The sequence below is a fragment of the Plectropomus leopardus genome, chromosome 3 (assembly GCF_026936395.1).
Source record: "Plectropomus leopardus strain MGB_pleo_1.0 chromosome 3, ASM2693639v1, whole genome shotgun sequence".
NCBI lineage: Eukaryota > Metazoa > Chordata > Actinopteri > Perciformes > Serranidae > Plectropomus > Plectropomus leopardus.
In genome coordinates, this window is record NC_142178.1 from 24,416,006 (window position 1) to 24,438,075 (window position 22,070).

At 38.5% G+C, this 22,070-nt stretch overlaps 2 protein-coding genes across 3 annotated transcripts in view; one reads left to right on the forward strand and one right to left on the reverse strand.

Annotated features, from left to right (window-relative positions):
• Positions 1–7,559, reverse strand: part of herc3 (HECT and RLD domain containing E3 ubiquitin protein ligase 3) — a 29,265-nt gene extending 21,706 nt beyond the window's left edge. Inside the window, exons 1-5 of the mRNA XM_042484877.2 lie at positions 7,476–7,559; positions 4,842–5,194; positions 2,250–2,409; positions 1,605–1,681; positions 197–418 (exon numbers count right to left, since the gene is read on the reverse strand). Of these exons, the coding sequence (XP_042340811.1) occupies positions 197–418; positions 1,605–1,681; positions 2,250–2,409; positions 4,842–5,064 (682 nt within the window). The 5' untranslated portion in view covers positions 5,065–5,194; positions 7,476–7,559. The remainder of the gene's footprint in view (positions 1–196; positions 419–1,604; positions 1,682–2,249; positions 2,410–4,841; positions 5,195–7,475) is intronic.
• Positions 7,560–9,102: 1,543 nt separating this feature from the next.
• Positions 9,103–21,255, forward strand: ppm1kb (protein phosphatase, Mg2+/Mn2+ dependent 1Kb). 2 transcript variants are annotated; one of them, XM_042485187.2, is made up of 7 exons: positions 9,103–9,244; positions 10,820–11,338; positions 11,508–11,608; positions 15,559–15,724; positions 16,860–17,004; positions 17,166–17,300; positions 18,629–21,255. In XM_042485187.2, the coding sequence occupies exons 2-7, from the start codon at positions 10,875–10,877 to the stop codon at positions 18,758–18,760; spliced, it is 1,143 nt and encodes a 380-aa protein (XP_042341121.1). In that variant the 5' UTR covers positions 9,103–9,244; positions 10,820–10,874; the 3' UTR covers positions 18,761–21,255. The 2 variants fall into 2 exon arrangements, with proteins under 2 accessions (XP_042341121.1, XP_042341122.1); XM_042485188.2 differs by having other exon boundaries at positions 10,823–11,338.
• Positions 21,256–22,070: the final 815 nt, after the last annotated feature.

Sequence of the window (22,070 nt, forward strand, 5' to 3'; positions counted from 1 at the left end):
GACCAATAGGTTTGTACATTTCTGATGTATGAATACGTAATGCTTCCGAGAAACATACACACTTCTTTATCCAGTGTCACAACAATGCTGTAAGTCCTTTGTGTGATCTTAAATCTACACAGTAATAACAATAATACATCCTTTCTCTCTATTAAATGGCAGTGTCTTGCTTCTGTCCGTGCAGCTTATTGTCTACCTTGTTTATCATTGAGACCCAGTTGTCCAGCTCTGTTCTTGCCCCAACCAAATACAGCTCCAGACAAGGAGAGAGCGAAGCTGTGGTCTCCCCCAGCGGTTATCTGTGCCAAAGGAATACCAGCCAGAGACTTGAGGGGGTGAGGGAACAGCTTGCTGGGCTCTCCTTTCCCGAGACCGAGCTGCCCGCTGGTGTTTTGGCCCCATGTGAACAGCTGACCGTCTGGGAGGGAAAGAGACAGAGAAGCAAAATAGGTAAATATATAACATTTGTTTGGTACTGTGAAAATATGTAGTTGTTTAAATGTGTTGCACCCACAAATCACAGCAGACTACGGGCAGACATATTTAAAAATATCAGAGATTTATTCTTAAAGGATATATATATTTTTTTAATTATTAGCTGTCCCTCAGTTGCCTTTCTGCCTCCAACGGCCAACTCATCAGGCCTAAATTAATAACGACCCAAGCATATAAAAATCACAGCATTGTATAAAATCGTAATAAAAAAATCTAATTATTATAATCATAAAATGAAGTATTAACAGATTTCAATTCCAATATATCAAAATGTATTGAAACATTCTTCTATCTAAAATTCTTCTGATTAGTACATAATGCACAACATGCATCTGCATTATCTCTTGGGGACCCCCTCTCTCTATCCAAACTGTCTCTCTGCATCACTGTCTTCTGATGCCAAAAAAAGATCTTAAAGAAATAGCAAATGTGGGGAAAGGTGGTTGTAAAACCCTTAACTTCTTTTACAAAACAGAAGACAATGGCTGTGACCTAAATTTATATTTACATGTACTGTGCCCTACATTTACTTTTCACCATTTTATTTCAGTGTCAGTATTCTCAGTAAACTGAGCTTTGGTCTCAACAGCGGATATAATTTCTTTTAATGTGTTCATATATCGTAGCCTGACCTCTCAGTCTCAGCTTTTTTTCAAATTCCTGTGGGCGTCTGTCACCTGGCACAGACAGGTACAACAACAAATCAGAACAATAAAGCATGTGTCGTAGCACTTAGAGACATGTGCAAGTTAGGGCGTTGCTTGGTCCGCTTTCAACCAGGAAAAAATGATTGCCTTTTCACAAGCTTTCTCAAATTACAGCTAAACAGTACAGTAAAATATGTTTGTGAAACAATTTGCCCAAGAAATGAAACGTGAGCTCCTAAGCTCCCCAGCCGGGGCATGTAGCAAAGGGCCATGGCCGGAATCGCACCCGCGACTGCTGCAGCGAGGACACTGCCTTTGTACATGGGTCGCCCACTCTATCCACTTAAACACCAGGGACCTAATTTGAGATACAGTTTAAACTACAAGTGGATATGGACAGAGTTTGGACAAACTAGATCTGAACAGTGCTGTTGTGCTATAAGGAGATTGTGACTTTCAAACCTCTAGAAAGTGCGATGCAGTGCTGATTCCCACACATTATTTGAGAGATCCGGTGGTCACACAGCCTTTTGACCAACCTAGGGGAGAAAAACCAAAACATTTTTTAATCAAACTAAAAACATATAAACGTCTGTCTGAGGCTACTCATTGCTCGCTCTATTGAATTGCAAATTACATCAAAGCAACAGCTGTTAGGAGGACAAGGTTGAAGTTTGGAGATTTTCCAGGGGTAAGTGGACCTCGCTTTTCTGGTTGAAATTAGTTGGTTTATAGTTTTGTGAAAATATATAAGATAAGATTAAAAAAAGGAAAAAAATGTGATTATGTGCAAAAAAAGATCAAAACAAAATATTACAAAAATACATAATATACATGAAGACATAGCCCATAATACTCTCTGACCTAAAATGTAAGGCCAGCCTTAAGACACTACTCCACAAATTATACTTGTGTTTTATGTAATGATTCCATGGGACCAGCATGATTAAAAGTGTGGTTATTTTGAAACTATGGCTTTCCACAGGTTGAACCCAGTCCTAATGTTAATATTCAAACCTCCAATCTCTTCAACGTCATTTTCCTGAAGTGTTATTTATCTTGTCAGGCTAAAAGCTTGAATTACTCTACAGTGTGTGACTGAGTCACCTTGGGATCCGAACAGCCGCCTCTGCAGTCCCTAGGCCGAGCTGGCCCCCTTCACCAGCTCCCCACGCAAACACTTGACCCTGCTCATTCACCGCCATTGAATGGGCCCGACCACACGACACCATTGTTATTGTCTGAGTGTCCAGAGCTCCAACAAGCTCTGTGGAGAGGAGGAAGACCGTCAGACATGAGCAGTTTCATGACAAAAACGCAGATCAAAGCATGTAGTGTGTAGAGAGAGAATGTACAGTAAATAACATTTTGCTTAAAAACCAAACCACCCTTCCTTTCAGTCAGCAAGCTACAGAATCCAGATGGTATTTAATTTTATTTTAAGATCTGCTGAAACAGAGAGCACTCATTATGCCCCCATGGACCCAACCCATGTGAGGCATTTAGCGTGGGCATATTATCTCATCTTTTGGACTGCTCAAACTTAGATAGAATCTGGACACAGGGCTAGGCTTGTCTGTGCAATATTTTGTACCACGCCATATAAAATAGAGAAATAGAGCAGGAGACATATGTAAGGAGGACAAACTGTGGTGCAGACAATCAGAAACTGTGCAGTTGGTTTAATTTCCTGCTATAGAACCGGTTTATCAAAGAAGGTTAGAAATGTTACAGTTGCTTAGAAAAAAATAACAAATACGTACTAATCCTGATGCTGTGGCTTCAATCGAGACTGTACAATAGTATGATTTCAAAACATTTAATCATCAATCTACATTTGTTCATGAAATATTAAGGGATATATATTCAAATAATATGGGTGGCACGCTGGTGTCTTGCTTAGCACTATCGCCTCACAGCAAGAGGGACCCCGGTTGGATCCCGGATTGGAACAAGGTTCAGTCTGTGGGCGGGGACCCTTTTGTGTGGAGTTTGCATGTTCTCCCCGTGCCTGTGTGGGTTCTCTCCGGGTTCTCCGGCTTCCTCCCACATTCCAAAGACATGCAGGTCAGGTTGATTGGTGACTCTAAATAGCCCTTAGGTGTGACTATGAGCGTGAAAGGTTGTCTGTCTATATGTGTCAGCCCTGCGATAGTCTGGCGACCTGTCCAGGGTGTACCCCGCCTTCCGCCCAATGACAGCTGGGATTGGCTCCAGCCCCCTGGTGACCCTTGTGAGGACGAGCCGTTACGGACAATGAATGAATATTCAAATATTTCAAAATATCCGAGAAAAGCCTAAAACATTATTGTGTATAGTGAGTAGTGCTTATAAAAGGAGTGGGACATAACCTAAGCAGCTTTTATCCAACATATTTTTTTACGTTAAAACCTTGGGTTGAATAGATCTATTTTATTTGCTCAAGTTCCAGTGATTCCTGCATTTATTCATTGTTGTTACAGCTTCACCCACATGCCTATACAAAGTAACACAAACTTCCACCCACATGATACCAACACAGACCAACCACTGTCTGCAATCGCTTCATAAGCCATGAGAGTTTCAATCCTCCGAGAAATGGTTATGTGGTTAGTAATCGTGCAATCTGATGTTGCCTGTAGAACCCACTAAAAAATGGAGTCACCCCATACTGATACTCTGCACAGTTTGCTTTGCATTTAAACCAACTTGGTGTATAATACAACCCTATAAAATCCATAAATTAAAACAAGAGAAACCTGCAAAGATCTGTAAAAGAACAATTCACTGCATTTTCGGAGAGCTTCTTCAGTCTAAACTAAGAGAATCATAATATTGGAACCTCAATATTATGAGATATTCTCAAGACGGTCAAAATCTACCACAGAAAATTAAGCTGTAGCTGCTATTTAATATCTTTTAGTTTAATATGCTTCCAGATTAATATCACTGTTGAAATTAAAGGTCCAGTATGCAGGATTTGTGGCATGTAGCAGTAAGGTCGTAGAACTAAAACATCACCCATGTGGAGAACTACTGTGGCCAACACAAATATGGAACCAGTCCGATCTAGTGTCAGTGTCTGCTTTCTCCACTCCAAGTTTTAAAATAACATTAATTATTACCTCTTTTCAACAGCAAATCATGTCCCCAAAGGAAAACGTTTCGAACATCTTTTTTATTTAACAAGATAAAGTTTTCAGTCTGTTCATCTCACCGAAAAAACAACTGACTTATAGGCTACCACGAGTTTAATATGTATTTGCAAAATTAATCATTTATATTAACAAAATGATAAATGGCTTTCATTTATCGATATGTCATCCTGTGCAAAATATCACAATATTATATGCTATTGATTTTTTTCCCTCACTCCTTCATGGTGGCACTAAAGGAAAAGTCAGGAGATCACCAAAATCAATGAGTCATCCTCTGGTGACCATGAATGCCTATGCAGACTTTCATGGCGCTATTTCGTAGTGGTCGAGATATTTAAATTTGGAACCAAAGTGGTGGACAGGTTGACATTGCCATCCCTAGACTACCAATAAAACAGCCTTTGTAAACACACTGTGTCATGTTCACCCACATTCTCACGCCTGTTTGGTAACTTTCCACTCACAGTGACTGGGAGTAGTGCAGCAGGGTGGTGCAACAACCTACAGTTTGTAATGGTTAATCAAACATCAGTAGATGTGCTGTTTATGCCCAAAACCTTACCTGGGGAAGTCCCTGGTTTGTCGTGGCCCAGCTGTCCGCAGCTGTTAGAACCACATGTGTACACACTCCCATCATGCAGCAGGAACATCGAGTGTTGCCCTCCACAGACTACTTCTTTGAGTCCCCTGCCGCTGAATATCTGACAGTTCCTTGGCTCAAATATGGGGTTCCTCTCTATACCAATACCCAACTGTCCATCCTTTGCATTCCCCCAACAGAGCATGTTGGCGAAGGGGAGAGGGGATGAGCCCCAATCTGAAGAGGCAGAGAGGGTGACGGCCAGATGGAGGAAGACAAAAAGTGTTCAGGCTTGAGAGCAGCCCCGCTTTCTCCTCTTCATGTAAATTCCAACCCTGGAGGAAACACAACAAGGGGTAATTATTAAGTCATCTTTCTTCATAAGAACACATACTGATCACTGTGCTGATGTTTTTTTAAGAATAGAGTACAGGTTTAGAGGTGGGTGTGGCCGTGTGTGAGAATGATGTAAGCAGTATGACAGAAGAACAGGGCAGTGTGTTTAAATAAACCCTGTCAGTGTAATCCCATCTTAAGCAGCTCCAAGCAGTCCTGCCTTACTGTCAATCCTCATGCCATACATGCATGTTAGTGACTGATTTAGCCATGGGTAATAAACAAATGGCAACAGAACATAATAACAAACATGTCAAATCAGGAGACGGGAAGACCAAGAGAGGTGAAAATACAATCACTGCTTCCCTTCAGACACCTGACTCCAAAATGATCACTTTTATGTCCATCTGACCCCCATTTTAAGAGTTATTTATTATCTGTTTCCACTCTGGATGAGATAATGTGAACAAATGTACTCACACTTTTATTTACATCTAGCTAAAATGAATGCAGTCATATAAAAAAGCCCTGCAATAAAGCCTTAATAATAAAAAATAATAATAGTAAAATTATTAGAGCTACAACAATTACTTGATTAATAAGGCTGTCAAATGATTTTTTTAATCGCCATTTATCACAGAATTTCATTAGTTAATTGTGATTAAACACATTTTTTAATCACGTTTTCACTTCTATTATTTTGCAATTCAAAACAATTTTAACGTTCATATGGACAAAGTAGAGCAATTCTTACCAGATTGTCTTAATAAGGAAAAAAAAATACATGGGACTAGTATTTAGTGGGCATGTCTGTAAAGGAGAGACCTATGGGTACCCACAGAGCCCATTTTCATTCAGATATTTTAAGGTCAGAGTCTACAGTAGCCCAGAACAGACAAAACAAATACTGGTTCTAGACAGAGCCAGCCACATTTTTGCATTTTCGTGTCAGGCACCGAAGTACCTCTACAAGCTTGACATAAGGGCAAAGTTGCAGGTGGTTGCAATTTTGCAGCCTCACAGCTAGATGCCACTAAATCCAATAAGCTAGACCTTTAAATATATATATTTTTAAGAAAAATAAAACATTCACTGGTTATAACTTATAAAATGTGAAAATGTGCTGCATGTCTTAGTTCTCTATAAAAGTAAATTGAGTTTTAGATTGTTGGTCAGACCAATCAGTTTCAAGGTGTGTCAGTATTTTCTTACATTTTAAATGAATTATAAATGTTTCCTGTCAGCTCTAGTGAGATCTTTCTGTGAGAACTGCTATATATCAAAGAGGGTGGATTAAGTATTTGAGACACCTTTCTGCATTTGGTGTTTTATTAGCCCTTTACTTGAGTAACCCATTAACACACTCACAGAAACCTGACACAGCATCAGTTTTCTTGTGCTATATTCAGACATCTTTCACATACATTTAAACCTTTAAAACCTTGGAAAATTTGGATTCTTTTGAAAACGTGGCTAAAAGGCAATGAGCAAATTATTAATAGATTGTCAATCCTCATGCAATACATACATTTTAAAGACTGATTTAGCTATGGATAATAAACAAATGGCAACAGAACATTATAGCCTTCATGAGGGAAGGTGGGTTGTGGCATAAGACTCCGTTATTTTTAGCTGAGTGCACTTAATAACCTGGTAATTGGGTGAGAGAAAGTAAAACAATATTGAAAATGAACTGTAAAACCACAGTAAAGAAACACTGAATAAAACATAAATAATTCAATAAAGCTCATTTAAGCCTGCTATAACACATATAACTTCAGTTCCTAGGTGACAGTTTGAACCCACGTTAATTACATGTGAACTGTTATTGTTATTCACTCGCATTGCAGTGAGAATCGTGTTAATATGAATCCGCTCAGCTGGCAGTTAGCTGTGTTTACTGTAATATATCTTATCTGTTTTATCATCCTTAAGGACGTATATTTACGGTTACGTGAGCTTGATGTTGGGGAGAAAGTGAAGAGGAGTGGCCTGCGTTGCGGAGACGTTATAAACACATTGTGCAGGCGTAACTAAATATCTCTACTGACATTAGCTGGTTAAACAGTTCACTAACTTAACGGACCCAAACAGACAGCTTGATGACCCACACCAGCCGTCAGCGTTATTAGTTAGCTATTTAACCTTAGCAAGCTACAGCAACGCTAACTGTCAGTCTCAAGGCTAAAAACACAGAGATCCACCGGTTAACCGATGACTAAATTGTGAGCGTAACAGCGGTGAAGTATAGCTGGCTCATCCTAAAATAAAGGTGTTTACCTGGATAGATGCATCCTGAAATTGGGCGTCTGGTTTCGGTTCCGCTCAGAAAACAAACGAGGAAGTACCACAGCTGCCTACGTCACTGAGCGTATAAGACAGGGAGGCTGCGATTGGCCAGCCGACCAGGAAGTGCAGGTGTTACAACAAATCCTGTGATCCATCACATTCTGTGGTCTGAGATTTCAGCTAGACTGTGCAAATCTTTTTACTGTAATGTATCACAGACTTTATTTTGACAACAGCTGCTGCGAGGTGGTGCCCACAAAGTATTTAGACTGTGTCACTAATTTCTATAGATAGCTGTTAAAAAAAATAACAACCCCATGAATGTCACTGTCATCCTAAAGATGAGAAGACCTTTGGTCCTATGTTGTTAAATAATAATAATAATAATAATAATAATAATAATAATAATAATAATAATAATAATAATAATAATAAACTTTATTTGTAAAGCACTTTTCAAGCAAAAGCACATAATGATTTCCAAGAAGAGAGGGAATACAAAGTAAAAGCAGCATTAATAAAACATATTCATATACATACACCTACATGTACACATAAAAACATACATACAGTATAAGTATGCATACATATATTGAGACATACTTACCAATCCATACACAGGCACAAAATAAGTCTGTTAGAATAAATATTGATAATAATAATAATAATATGAATGAATAAAGTGAAATAAAATGGTATAATAATGTAAATCTGTCAGTTTTTAGGGAAAGTAAGTTTTCAGATGTAATTTAACAGCAGTCAGTCAGCTAATCTGATGATGATGATGATGATGATGATGATGATGATGACGATGACGTTATCACCTTTAACCTGGACTCTGGAAAAGTAAGATAATTTCAGGTCCTTCTGTAAATTATTCCAAGAAGAGGGGGCAGCACATTTAAAAAGTTATGTTTGAACTTAGGGGATCAACATTTGTAGAATATTGTGAGAGTGCATGCCATAATGGTTTTGGTTATTACACATGTATGTAAACAAATAAGAAGGAATTAGCCTAAGCAGAGATTTATATGCAAAAAGCAACCAGAGTCTACGGACAAAGACGGCCATTTAGCAGTCATGAACAGAGTACAGCAGTGTACATGATTTCCATAGATAGTAATACAACGTTCAGCACAATGGTACACAGAGTTCATCTTCTTTAGGCACTGGTCTGGTGCATTCATAAAGATTAGAGCATGGTAGTCCATTTAAGGAGCGAGAAACAGTTTTCATTCCTGGAAAAGAAGTTCTAAATAATAGTAATACCTAGATAGTTAAATTTTGTGACCATATCAGTGTCCATCCCTTGAGCAGTTTAAATCACTAAGTAAAAGAACAAAAAATCTTACTTTATGTGATAATATTATGCAAAATAATGAATTACGCATGAGTAATCAAAGTAGGAGCGCAACACGGAAAATTGACCGACCAATCCTCAAAATGTTCCTGTAATAAAATGAAATTCTTCTCTCACTGGCTGCGGCAGGCCAAACTTGCCAGTCACTGATTGGTTAATTTAGCTGTCGATCATCGTTCCTTTGACCAATCAGCTGCTCTGTACGTGGGGCGTAGACGGAGGCGTAGAAGTTTCCAGGCTGCTGATTGGTGCGGTCACATCACAGGCCGTGTTTGATAACATTGAGGGTCCAAAACACTGGGACAAGACGAGGGCGGCGGTTTTAATTCATGTATTAGCGAGTTATTTTCAATACAACAGAAGAGGATCGACGCGTTTTAATAAATCTTAACAGTCAAAGGTAGGTCTTTTAGTAATCACACCACTAAAAGATCAAGGGATTGGCTCATTAATGTTGGTCATACAGGGAACTTGTAGCTAATGCTAGCATGGATGTTGATTGCTAACCACCTAGCTAGCTAGTCATGCTAACGCCGCCGAAAAGAAAAGCTGTCTTTAACGCTTTTGTAGTTGTTTCTTCTTTTCTTATATGCTCGACGATTGTTATTATAGTTGATGTTTTGTTACTGAAACACGTGCACATCTCATGCTGGACTTGTGTTTGTATTATCGTGATTGTGTATTGTTAGCGCGGGCGTCAGGGGTTGCATCATTCATGCAACGTAAACTTTAACGTTACTTCAAAATAAATCTGAATAGATGCGACGCCGCTGCTACATTTTGCGAGTCTTTTTGGATAGATTGGCTGTACATTGATTGTGTACACTGTGTTCCAACTGTGTTCAAATGTTATGTAACGTTATAAACCACATATACACCACCTACGATGGTAAGCACATTAATAAAGCAGGGATTATTTAATAACAATATGATTTTAATATGATAAGTTGATGAACACAAACTACTTTTCATCATTTAAACAAACACTTCCTGTTATACATGTGTTATAAGCAGTGGTATGATGTAACGATGTACATTGTTACAGCACTCATTTTTTGGGCAGTATCCATACTTTATCCATACATTTCCTAAATAAAATGTATACTTTTATTCCATTACATCTCCCCCGAGCATCTTGGTTACTTACTACAATATAGTGAAGGAAGGGACAGGCAGGCAAAGGAAGGGAAGGAAAAACCGGATTTTGTTCTTTATATCCTTTTAGTTTTATAAAGTACATATACATTTATTATAAAATTATATAAAAAAAAATAAATAAAATTCAGCTGCAGCTAACTCCTCATTTTGGATAACTTTTTTTCCCTTTTGTGTGTACAAAAAAAGTGAAAATGTGTATCACAATTTAGCAAGGATAAAGGAAAGGAGATAAAACCCTCATATTATCAGGTTGTTGTTATATATGATAAAGTTTAGACCCCAATTCTAAGATAAGAAAGATAATGTAGCACTTTATTTATTCAGAGGGAATGGGGGATGATTGCAATTATTCAGAGTGCAAACAAGGTGCAAAAAAAATCACGACATTGCCAAAAATGTTAACAGCTTTGTGGTAGGCCAAGTACAGGTAAGAGACAGGGAATGTAGAATTGACCATATAATCAATCCTCAAAATAATTACTGATTAATTTTCTGCCAATCAACAAACTGTTTCAGCTCATCTCAAAACCTGTGTAAGGACTGTGCACTCCTTACTTAACTAGGTCACTGTTTTAACCAGTGTTTGCAAACAAGTAAAGTTTTTTGAGCATTTACGAAGTCATTAATGATTTACTTAAGGATTTCTCTAATGATTTCCTGAGACCTTTGACACAAATAACACAGGGCTGGTGCCAAAGCTCCAACATTTTAGACATTCTGGTATTGTAGGGCCATCTTGAACAAATAGTTTTTTTGTGATGTTCATAGAAATATATGTCAAGTTTAACTGTTTGATTGTTCTTCATCATTCTGACAGCAGATCCCTGTACCTCTGCATCCAGTGCTGCTCCAGTGTTTGTGCTGTCAGGGTGATGTCAGCAGCTTGTCTTGTGCGCCTAGCAAGGTGCAGTGGACCTCATGTGGGACGTAGTGGTCTTTTACAGATGGCCCAACTCCCTTTCCTGCAGGACAGCCACCTCCAGTTCACAATCTTCCAGAGACAAATTTACAGCCCTTCAGGAAAACATTACAGCAACACACGTTTTGATCCAGACAGCAGTGGCCGCCCCACTACTTGGGATTCATTCGGCATCTGGGACAATCGTATCGACGAGCCCATCCTTCTGCCTCCCAGCATTCGCTACGGGAAGCCCATTCCCAAAGTCAGCTTGTCGAGGGTAGGCTGTGCCTCGCTCATCGGGCAACGCAAGGAAAATGAAGATCGCTTCCAGGTCTCCCAAATGACTGACAGCATTCTCTACTTTGCTGTGTTCGATGGGCATGGCGGGCCAGAAGCAGCTGACTTTTGTGAAAAATACATGGAGAAATACATCAAGTAAGGAATTAATTAAATATGCTGCAGTCACCTATCTATACCAGTCTTTGTCACAGGAAATTAATAGACTGATTAAAGATTTGAATCTCTAAAATTTTTAGATACTAGAGAAAAGGATGTGCTGACATTGAAGCGTCTGATCAGTACAGTCTTTTGATTGTTGTTTCAGGGACCTTGTGGCAGAGGAGACCAATCTGGAAGTAGTTTTAACGAAGGCCTTCCTTGAAATAGACAAAGCTCTTGCAAAGCACTTACACTTCTCTCCAAATGGTAGGTTCTTTTTTGTTACATATACGTAGATATACTGTGTATATATAAACACATGTATATATGTAATGACACTTTTTTTCTTCTCTCTTTAAAACCTGGATTCTCCAACTGACATGACCTGAGCACTTTTGGTTAGAGGTCTGTCATTTAACCTAAAGTTAAAAAATAACCGGTCAACAACAAATCAGCTACAAGTAGATCAAACACTAACACTTCACTGTTTCACTTCTTATCTACACTTACAAAAAGGAAACAAATTAAAGGAAAAACCTGTGGGTAAATATAACAAAGTCGATCTTTCCACAAGAGGGTGCGAGGGGTCACTCAATAGTTTTCAGTGAGTATGAAAATTATGTGAATCATATGCTATGGTCTTCACAGTCACCAGATCTCAACACAGTTAAACATCCGTGGGAGAATGTGTACTGGTGTGTTATAGACACTGCACTCCACCACCATCAGAAACCCCAAATCTGGGAATATCTTTTCAAAGAATGGCATACACATTTTTCAGTAGAGGTCCAGGGCCTTGTACAGTCTATGCCATCGAACACTAAAGCTGCTCCAAAGTCTGTTGGGGGGATTCAGTACTTTACAAAGACACTTAATGTTGTTTTTTCCTTTAATTTGTCACCCAACTGTTAAAGCTGTAGTTGGTAACTTTTATAAAAAAACTATAGAATATGTATTTGCTGAAACTGTTTGTGTTCACACAGCACTAAATGAAACAGATAACCTGTGAACAAAATCAGTCATCTATCTACTCTTTTGCCTTGGAGGGCTTCTAATGACCTTGCCTTACTTGAACAAAAACAAATAATAAAAGCCAAGGAGTCTCTAACACAGCTGTCAATCACTGCTCATGACCTGCAGTCAAACTGTCAAACTAGGCTGCGTTGTTCAAATATGAATCAGTATTAAGTTACTGCATTGCCTATTTCTCACCTCAAATGTCTTTAGAAACATATTTTAGCATACTGTTTTGCCATGAAATTAGAACATTTATGACCCGGCAGCCAAGCTGGAAACAGTAGAACCAAAACAAAACTCTGGCCTCAGCAAGCCTGCCTAGTTTGACAGTTTGACCGCAGTTCACAAGCAGTGATTGACAGCTGCGACTCTTCAGCTCTGATTGTTTATTCTCCCTCAGCTGTGCCTGCAGCAAATTCTAACAAATGCCGTTAGACGATGTAGAAAAAGGAGAAGGGACTCTTTTTTTTTTTTTTTTTTTACTGTCACAGACTGTCCGTCTCATATATTTCTTTCAGAAAATAGTGACAGGGTCAAGGGCCGTACCTGACTTAGAATTATGTCAGTCTTATTGAATTTGGGTGTTCAATATGTATATTCCACTATTAGTTCCTTTTTTCCATATACAGTTTTAGAGTATGAACAGGGTTTGAGGGGCATTCAGGATGACACTGACATTCATGAAATATAGTAAACAAGCCAAGTTAGCCCTCTAAGCTAATGCCGACACTATCAATCAAAAGCCAGAGTCAGTATCAACGCAGTGAGCTGTAAATTCACCACTTTTAAGCAGAGGACAAACATAAACTTGGAGCCTGACTAGGCAAAGCCTCGATCCCTGTTGGCAGCTGCCTTTCACTCAGGCTCACCCTGGGTCTTGGTCCACACCTGCCTGTACCACTGAGCAGTATGAAAAAGAGGGTGCTAACCCTGCAGCTACATGCAGGGACTAGCGGTGCAACAGTATGAGATTTTCATGGTGCAATAACCGTCTTAGAATATATTGCAGTTTCACAGTATTACAGAATTATCATTATTATCACTCAGAATGACCCTTAAAGGAATGTAAACAGAATTGTTAGTTTTGGTTGAACAAATGTTTTATCACTATAATTAAGGCCTGAAACCGTTTTTTTATGAAAGGATGTGTCTCCCTTTTGAAAATAACTAAAATAAAGGTGCAATTCTCTGTCCAGTTGCAATTTTTTTTCAATATCATAGATAAACAAATGTACACTACATAATAATCATCAACTTCAATATCATGATATACTTTTAAGCTGGTATATCGCCGCAACCTTACTGGAGAGAGAACTGCCCCCAAAGGTAGCTGCACATGAACAGCCAAAAAAAAAAGACTGCCCGACTCGAAGAATCTCAGTCTACTGAAGGGTCTCCAAATGATGATTTGAATCTTTTACTTTCAGGGGTCAGTTTCAGCTGTTCAACAGTTTCAGCAAATATGACAGAACGTTCTTTTTTTTTATAAAAGTTACAAACAGTAGCATTAATATTTTCTTAATCTCAAAGTATATTGTTTAGCATGGGCATTGCAATTGATATTAGGGGTAATTTGAGCACAAATAAATGCAAAACATTTCTCTCAATAAATTATGTAGTCTAGTTTGCCCTTGTCATGTAGAAAATCGTTTGACTTTTCTCGAACAGCATCATGTCTAATTAAAGCTCTGTTTGATATAAAAGCTAGTATACCTATAATGTGGCCATACATCGGCCACACTGTGTGAAATGTCCCAATATGCTTGTGTGTGTGTGTGTGCATGTTATCTACGGCAGCTGCTGACCCAGCTAAGAGCTGGAGGCCCTTGGCACCAATGTGGATGACGAGAGGCTAGATATTGATGGAGAGTCCAGCGGGTCCTAAATCCTGGACTACTGGAAGGTTCCCTATCTTTCTCTAACTCTGCTCTTTCTCTTTCTTCCTTTTCTTCTCTCACCAAGTGTATGCAAAGCTTCTTGTGAGACAGTACTTCAGTTTGACAAGTTGTATGAGATGTATGTTTTCAGTGATAGATCTCGTCCATGAGAGGTTGCATGTTTAATATGCAGATAAGGATAAAAAAAACAAAACAAACATAGCTTAAAATCTATAGCCAGTCGTTTCATGTATCTCTTCAGAGACAGAAAGGTCTAATGCAGGACAGCAAATGTGAGCAGAAATAGCCACATAGTGACATTTGATGCTGTCAAATTTGTCATCCCATAAGGATCTAAAGTTTAGTGTTTATGTGTAGTTAAATATCTGCTCCTTAAATATTTCATGTTCCCGAGTTCACTTTTAAACGGCACCTTATTGTTTGCCTGCACTAAGAATTGACTAAGTTTACATGCACACTTATATTCCACTATTATTCTGAATGTGACTATTTTAAAATCTGAAACTTAAAATCTGAAATGCAAATGGCATATCCTGTTGTTTATTCCCGCTTAGGCCTTTTTCCAAATTTTGCTTTTTCTGATTAAGACATGAGATATGCCAATGTTTTTCAGATATTATAAGCAATCTTTGGGCATGTATACAGTATATTTTTCCATATTTGATGTGATAAAAGATATGTTGGGGCATGTTAATAAATTCAATCAAATTTATTTAATTAAAGTATTCGTGGCTGCATGTAAACTGAAAAAATAAGTGGAATATTAATTTCATTAATTCCATTAGCCATGTAAAAAGCTTTTTTCAGAATAAGGTCAAAAACCCATATGTAAACACAGACATATTTACAAATTACCATTATTAAGTATCAAGTCATTATTGATATCACTTTCCTTTTGACAGATTAGACAAATGCATGCAAAATATAGTGGAACAAACCATCCCTCTCAAGAAGTATTAGGTTAAAGTTTTCTTCTTTTTTAGATGCATTTATGATAAGATCAGTGCTTAACAGTGACAGGTGTCAGTTAACAGATTATTTTTAGTTTCAGTCTTAGACTTAACTCTGCTCTGGACCTCAACTCTGTGCTGAAACAGTTCGACCTGCATGTGTGACTGCCTCCTCTATTGTTTACTGTGTAATCTATAGTTCCACTCTCTGACTCCCACCCATGTGCTCATGTTTTAATGTGTGGATGTGAGAGTGTGAGGTACACCATGTGGATGTTGTGAACATTGTGACTTTTTGTGTGGACCCTCATGGCACATTCCACGTCTGATGCGTCCTTTTATGTCTCTGTAGTACCCGGGATGAACGTAGGAACCACCTCCACCGTGGCCCTGCTGAGGGACGGCATCGAGCTGGTGGTGGGCAGTGTGGGTGACAGCCGGGCCATGATGTGCCGCAAGGGCAAGGCGCTTAAACTCACTGTTGACCACACTCCTGAGAGGAAGGATGAGAAAGAGAGGTACAAAGATGTTGTCAGTTATGATGTTTGTCAGTTAGACGCAGCAAGAGATAGTGGTAGGAAACCTAACAGTTCCTGAAGCCGTGAAAAATTTCCCCAAATTTTTTCCAATGGTGCTTTCAAATCAGTGACCGAGGTTTTGAACCGGATATACTTAAGTTTGTTTGATTAGTGTGAACACTGTGTACTGTACCTGGGCACAGTACGCCAATCTGTGCCCACGTCCACTTGAAAAGGTGGTCTCAGCACAAATGTCCAGTCTATTATGGTACCTATGAGGTGTGAACACTAAATGTAGCAAAAAGTGGAAGTGGTCTGCGATTTAACGTGAGTACAAAGAGCTTCTAACCAGTTATGATATAGTCTCGATGTAATACTGATGCATCTGTATCAGGCGGCAGCACTGCCCGCCATGGACAAACCCAGGCCCAGCTTCGCTGCCGCCTGATACAATTCAACTTGCAGTCAGAGCTCCGTGCTTCGCTCCTGACAGCAGCAGCTCTTGCTCAGGGCAGGATCAGAGCTTCACCTCGCTGCTATGCTGGTCCCCGCTGATGACTACACGGGGCAGCAGGGTCTGTCTGCAGTGTCCTTTTCTACACGGTTGCACAACAAACAATGTCATATAGATGATATTGCAAGTGCACTCAGATACAGAGCAACCTCACTGATGTGAAAGCTGACCGGCGGGGAATTTGAGAGGGGAGGGAAATCGTACTCGGGCACGGGTCGAGTCAGTCATACCTTATCTAAAAAAACGCCTTATATTGCCTCACATAATTACCAGTATAACTTCAACCAGTTTAAGCCTGAGTGGAACTGTCATCAGCCAGAATAACTGAACACGTGTGGTAGTGAATGGCTTTTAAGAAACCGTTTTGATTAACTAAACTCGTATTTGCGAGATTTGTTGAAATCTGAAAATTGCTTTAGAATTATGTTTGTGTTCTGTCTTGAGTAAAAATCCATCACAGCAGATTTTGTTCTGTAACTTCAGAATCCCGAAATGTGGTTTTGATGAGTTAAATACCTTCAAAACACATTAAAAAGTGGTGTATTCTGTGCTCATGGAGTTGTAACTGATTATAATAAAGAAGTAATTTGTTCACCTCTCTTTCTCCGTGACTGCCTCAAGGATAAAGAGAAGTGGGGGTTTTATCACTTGGAATAGTCTGGGACAATCAAATGTCAACGGCAGGCTGGCCATGACGCGCAGCATCGGAGACTTTGACCTGAAGAACGCGGGAGTCATCGCTGAGCCTGAAACCAAGAGAATATCGGTAGGTTTATTAAGTTGTGACTTTGGATTATCTCCTCCACGATCACCATGTCTGTTGTTGCCACAAGTGAAAATGAGGCTGTAGTTTCCAGTAATTATTCAGTGCTACTTGGTGGAAACATTGTTAGAAACGTTTCTAAATATTACTTGCCCTTTCTTCAGTTGCACCACGCCCACGACTCATTCCTAGCACTGACCACCGACGGCATAAACTTCATTATGAACAGCCAGGAGATCTGCAACGTCATCAACCAGTGCCACGACCCCAAGGAGGCAGCTCAAAGAATATCTGACCAGGTAAGACATCATACCTGGTTTTTAATACGCCCATAGTTAAACCATACAGATTATGTAAAGTAGGAGCTCTGTGATTTGAATGGCCGTGGTTTTCTGCCTCCTCAGGTACAAAGGGTGCTTGATTACTGGCAGCATCTTTGAGTTGTGGCAGATAGAAATGTTTACTGAATTTAACGCTTACTGGTTTTGTTCGACAATCAAGATCCAAAAAGCGTCTGTGAATTAGTTTTAAATCAGCTCCTCATTTTATAGAGAGATTAATTTGTAGCTGTAAAGTCTTGCAGAGAATAATCCATGTTAATCTCATGTTTGGAAATATGCCCATATCTAGGCAGTATTGTTTGCAAGTGCTTTGCTCCTTAGACTATGGATATACACCAGATATAAGTATTACCTCAATGATTTTTGTCGTTAACCCTTTGAAACCTGAGCAAATTGGCTTGATTGCTTTCAAAAACAAAGGAAGAAGGCAATAAAGAAAATAAGAAAAATTGATAAAGAAATTGGTTTAAAAAAATGCAAACCAAAAACCTTAAAAAAACAACAAAAAAGAGGAAAGTAAAACACACACACACTCACACACACACTCAAAGAACAAGGAAATTACCTGAAGAAGTTTTTTTTTTTAAATTATAATAAATATGTAAAATAATTTTAAATTCACAATTATGATAATTCTAAACATAGATCTCTGAACATGTTTTAGTTCTTTAATTTTTTTAAAACAACTTTCTAAATCCAATAATTTTCTTGTTAGCCAAGTTGCTCATTGTCTTTTTCCCATGTTTCTGAAAGAAATCAATACAATTTTTCCAGGTTCAAAGGTTTAAATACTTATGAAAGGCATCTGAATGCTGCACAAGAAAAGTGATATTGATCCAGGTTTCAAACAGTTAAAGGACAGTGGTGCTTTTAAACAGGGCAGCTTCCACCAGTAAAGTCAGCTCCTTTATCATTTCCCTCTCTGTGGGATCTGTGGTTGCCATGGTTACACAACGAGCTGAGGCAGGACATTCAAAAAGTTAAACTCTGAATGCTGTGGAAATGGGCTTTTTGACATAATGTATTTTATTCTCTTCGCTGTTAAATGATGTTACATATGTATTTAAATTGGCTTTAGTGTAGCTTGAGTTAAGTGGAAGGGGTCCTCATAAACATATAAAGACATCTAAGTGGAGATCTATGCATTATAGCCCTGGAGTGTTATGTCACCTGAGGTCTTAGACAGTTTTTCTAAGTGTCCAAGTGTTCAGCTGGCAAATAGCCAGTGAGTAGACCTTCATGCACATGTTAAAATTTTTAATTATTATGGTCCCCATCTCTCCCAGGCTCTTCAGTACGGCTCAGAGGACAACAGCACAATTATTGTGGTGCCCTTTGGTGCTTGGGGAAAGCACAAGAGCTCGGAAACAAGTTTCTCCTTCAGCAGAAGTGTTGTGTCGAGCGGTCGCTGGGCATAGTCAGCAGGACGTTGGAGGAAAAGATTTTGGTCCGTGGACCTTATTAATGTGTGCAATACAATCGAACAGTGCCCTTGAGGAAACATTATAAAGAATGTGGTTTGCCCAAATAATAATACCTTAGAGAAGCATGATATTTATTAGCCTCTGTGGAGAAAGAGGCAATGAATTCATGATGTGCACTAAAAACATCCTCTTTATACCAGGTTTTACTCTTCTAGCAAGCCAATGATCAAAAAGGTGCTAAAAGCTGAGAAATGTTTGAATGGCAGACAGGAATTCATGACTACATAAAATCTGCACTTGTGTGTATGTAGGCTGCTCTACATTAGAAAAGATTTAATGACTACTTTTCTGTCTGCCATTCAGATGATTTTTATCTGTTTAGCTATAATGCCCAAATTTGTACTTTTTTATTTTCATAGCAACTTAGATAAGTTGCACTTTACTTATAATCTGGATTTTACCAGTTGTTTGAACCTGCAGTCTTATGCCCAGGACACACTGCTTGCATGCGCATTGTGTGCGTAGCAGAACCTGTTTTTGTTGTTGTAAAGTTTTTGCAGGACCGTGTTGTTGGCCATATGGTGGCATACACAGCTCCATAAATTAGTGGAGTACCAGATTTTAATTTTAACCTCCCATCCACACTGCATGTGTGAGGAGCATGACGGCTACCTCCCTGAACTGCCGTGGCTCGCACACTTGCAGTGTTCACACAGGCAGCGTTGTTGCTGCAGGGCTGTCGCTGTTGTAACTACTGTAATTCCACTACTGAATGCCGATATTCCATTATTTTAGCCGTGCAAGCCACTGCTCTGTCAACAAAATGGTCATGTAAACTATTCACAGTAAAAAACCTTCTTTTGACACCTAATGGGATTCTACCGACACAAACGTTGTTAGAGGACTTTTATTCTGAAAGGACAAAAGGGAAGGTTGAGTTAAACAGATGTGTTTGTATGTCATTATCTGACAGATAAAGACATAGAAACTGTAGTAAAAGGTGGAATAATGTCAATTTGATTATTAAAAAACATTTTCACTTCATATTTTTATTGAAATCTGCAAACTCGCATGAAAAAAAATTGGTTAGACTCAAAATCTTGAGATGTGCTGCTGCTCTAACTTGTTAACATGGGCGATGATGAAAAACACAAGAGGTTCTGCGATACACACGCGCTGCTCACACAGGTGGTGTGGCCCAGGTGTTACCATTTGTCAGTGTTAAGGATTTGACTACGTTTGAACACAAGAGTGGAAAAACCGGTAACTAAACTGCATTCATTTGTTATATAATTGGAATATATTGAGCCCTTATATTAGAGCACAAAATCAACTTAACGTACACAGTTACGTCACGCGTGTTGCTCTTCTAAACTTTTCTCCATTTTGAGCCCAATTGCACAATCTTGATGGTTTGGGAGAAATGAACCTTAAATGTTCTGTGATCTAGTGAACTAGTGTGAATGAAGTTGCTTGATGCTATTTATATAAACAGCATTTCAGTGGCTGAAGTAAGATATTCATGTTTCTTGAAATTTAAGCATTGCTCATGTGTTCATATCTGCGCTGATTTGAAACAGGTCTTGTAAGGGCACTGATACGTGTTCAGGGTACAGAAATGTACAGTTTATGTTCTGTAAATAATTATATTTATGTATGTACATCTGGAACAACTGATAGTTCTCCTTTACTTAATAACTCGTCTCATCGGTATATTTCACAAACGCAGAACTTTTGCTTGGGTGCTTGTATCGTGCAAAGCTACATCATTTTGATTGTAACTAAATCAGTAATTCCTCATTTACACCGTTTATGTGTCACTCTGAGAGATCGAAGCACACTTAATGCAACACTAAAGAATTGTTCCGCTAAGAGCCATGTTTGACAGTGTGAATGTTTGCTTAAATGCCCTCCATGACTAAAAAAAATACAATCAAACCCTGCGGGGTGTGGAAGTAATGAGCTGTATAAGTTGTGTTGGCTGACCTCGTGAGTGGACACATTTCCTGTGACTTCAACCTTCAGATCGACCGTACTGTTTCTGTTCTTTGTTGATCTTTTGTTCTGTGGTTGTCAAGGCTAGACAAATGCAACACTTCATATTTATCATTATTGTTCTATCTGTGAGATTTGCAGATGTGTAGCAACCATTTTCTCCTCAAACCTCATTTATAAATGTTTAGTAGATTCTGTGTTTCCCCACTTATTCACATCAAACTGAATGAAACTCTGATTTATTATAAGTACTTTGTCTTTATAATTAATACGTCCTCCTAACAAACCTCATCTGTTTTATGTTTATTTCAGTATGTTGAGTTTTTATTTACTGTATTTTGTTTCACTGCCTTTCAATACAGTAATTGTAGCTGTGGACCTGAATCTGACTGGGACCTTAATGTGACTGATTCAACAACACTCTGTTAGTACTGGGGTTTTTTTTTTGGTCGTAATGACTTGTGACACCTCAATTAAAAACTGTACATCAAAAATTAGGTTGTCTTTGTTGAAATCTGTTGTGTATAGTATTAGTTTTTGGGAATTTGTCAAAGTCAGATATGCAGAATTTAAATTATTTACATTTTATATGTGTATGTATTAATGAGAATCCCCAGGTAAAAACACTTTTTCATGGTCTGGTCAATTTCGAGATTTTGGGCTTTTTTTTGTTTCCATAGCATGTCTTCTTCTAGACATTTTCTTCTTCTTCTGGTGTTTATTCTAGTCCACGTGTCTGTTCTGGAATTGTTATCAAAAAGTGGACATTTAATTAGATAATGCTTTATCTGCATCTTTGAACATGAAATTCCAGAGAACTTGAAATACAAAAAACAAGATCATCTTAATTTAAGTAACCAACTGGGAGGGTTTCTTAGTGGTATTCCTCAGTTAAAATATTTACCCCAATGTCTTGTTTTTGTCTAATAGTGTATATAATTTTTTACTGTATATCTCTAAAGGCCATTTTCATAAAGGGTTGTTTTTTCTTGTTTTTGTTTTTTAAAAAAATCATACTCTGTGCCAGAAATCACCCCTTCAGTTGCACTTATATACACCAAACTTCCCAGTTTTATTCCTATTGTGAAGGTTTTTACCAATAAAATAAATTTGTTCATATATCATACATTGCCTTATTTATATAACATTTCATTCCCCAAAACATGGTGAATATTTTCATTTTTTTAATGGTTGATAGGATTTTCTGGTTTGCGGAGTGATAAATAAAAAGAGACCCAATATTCCCCTCTTAACCTGGCTTCATCCAATGCTCAGATTTTTGTGCTGGAAATCCTTGCAAATCAGTGCA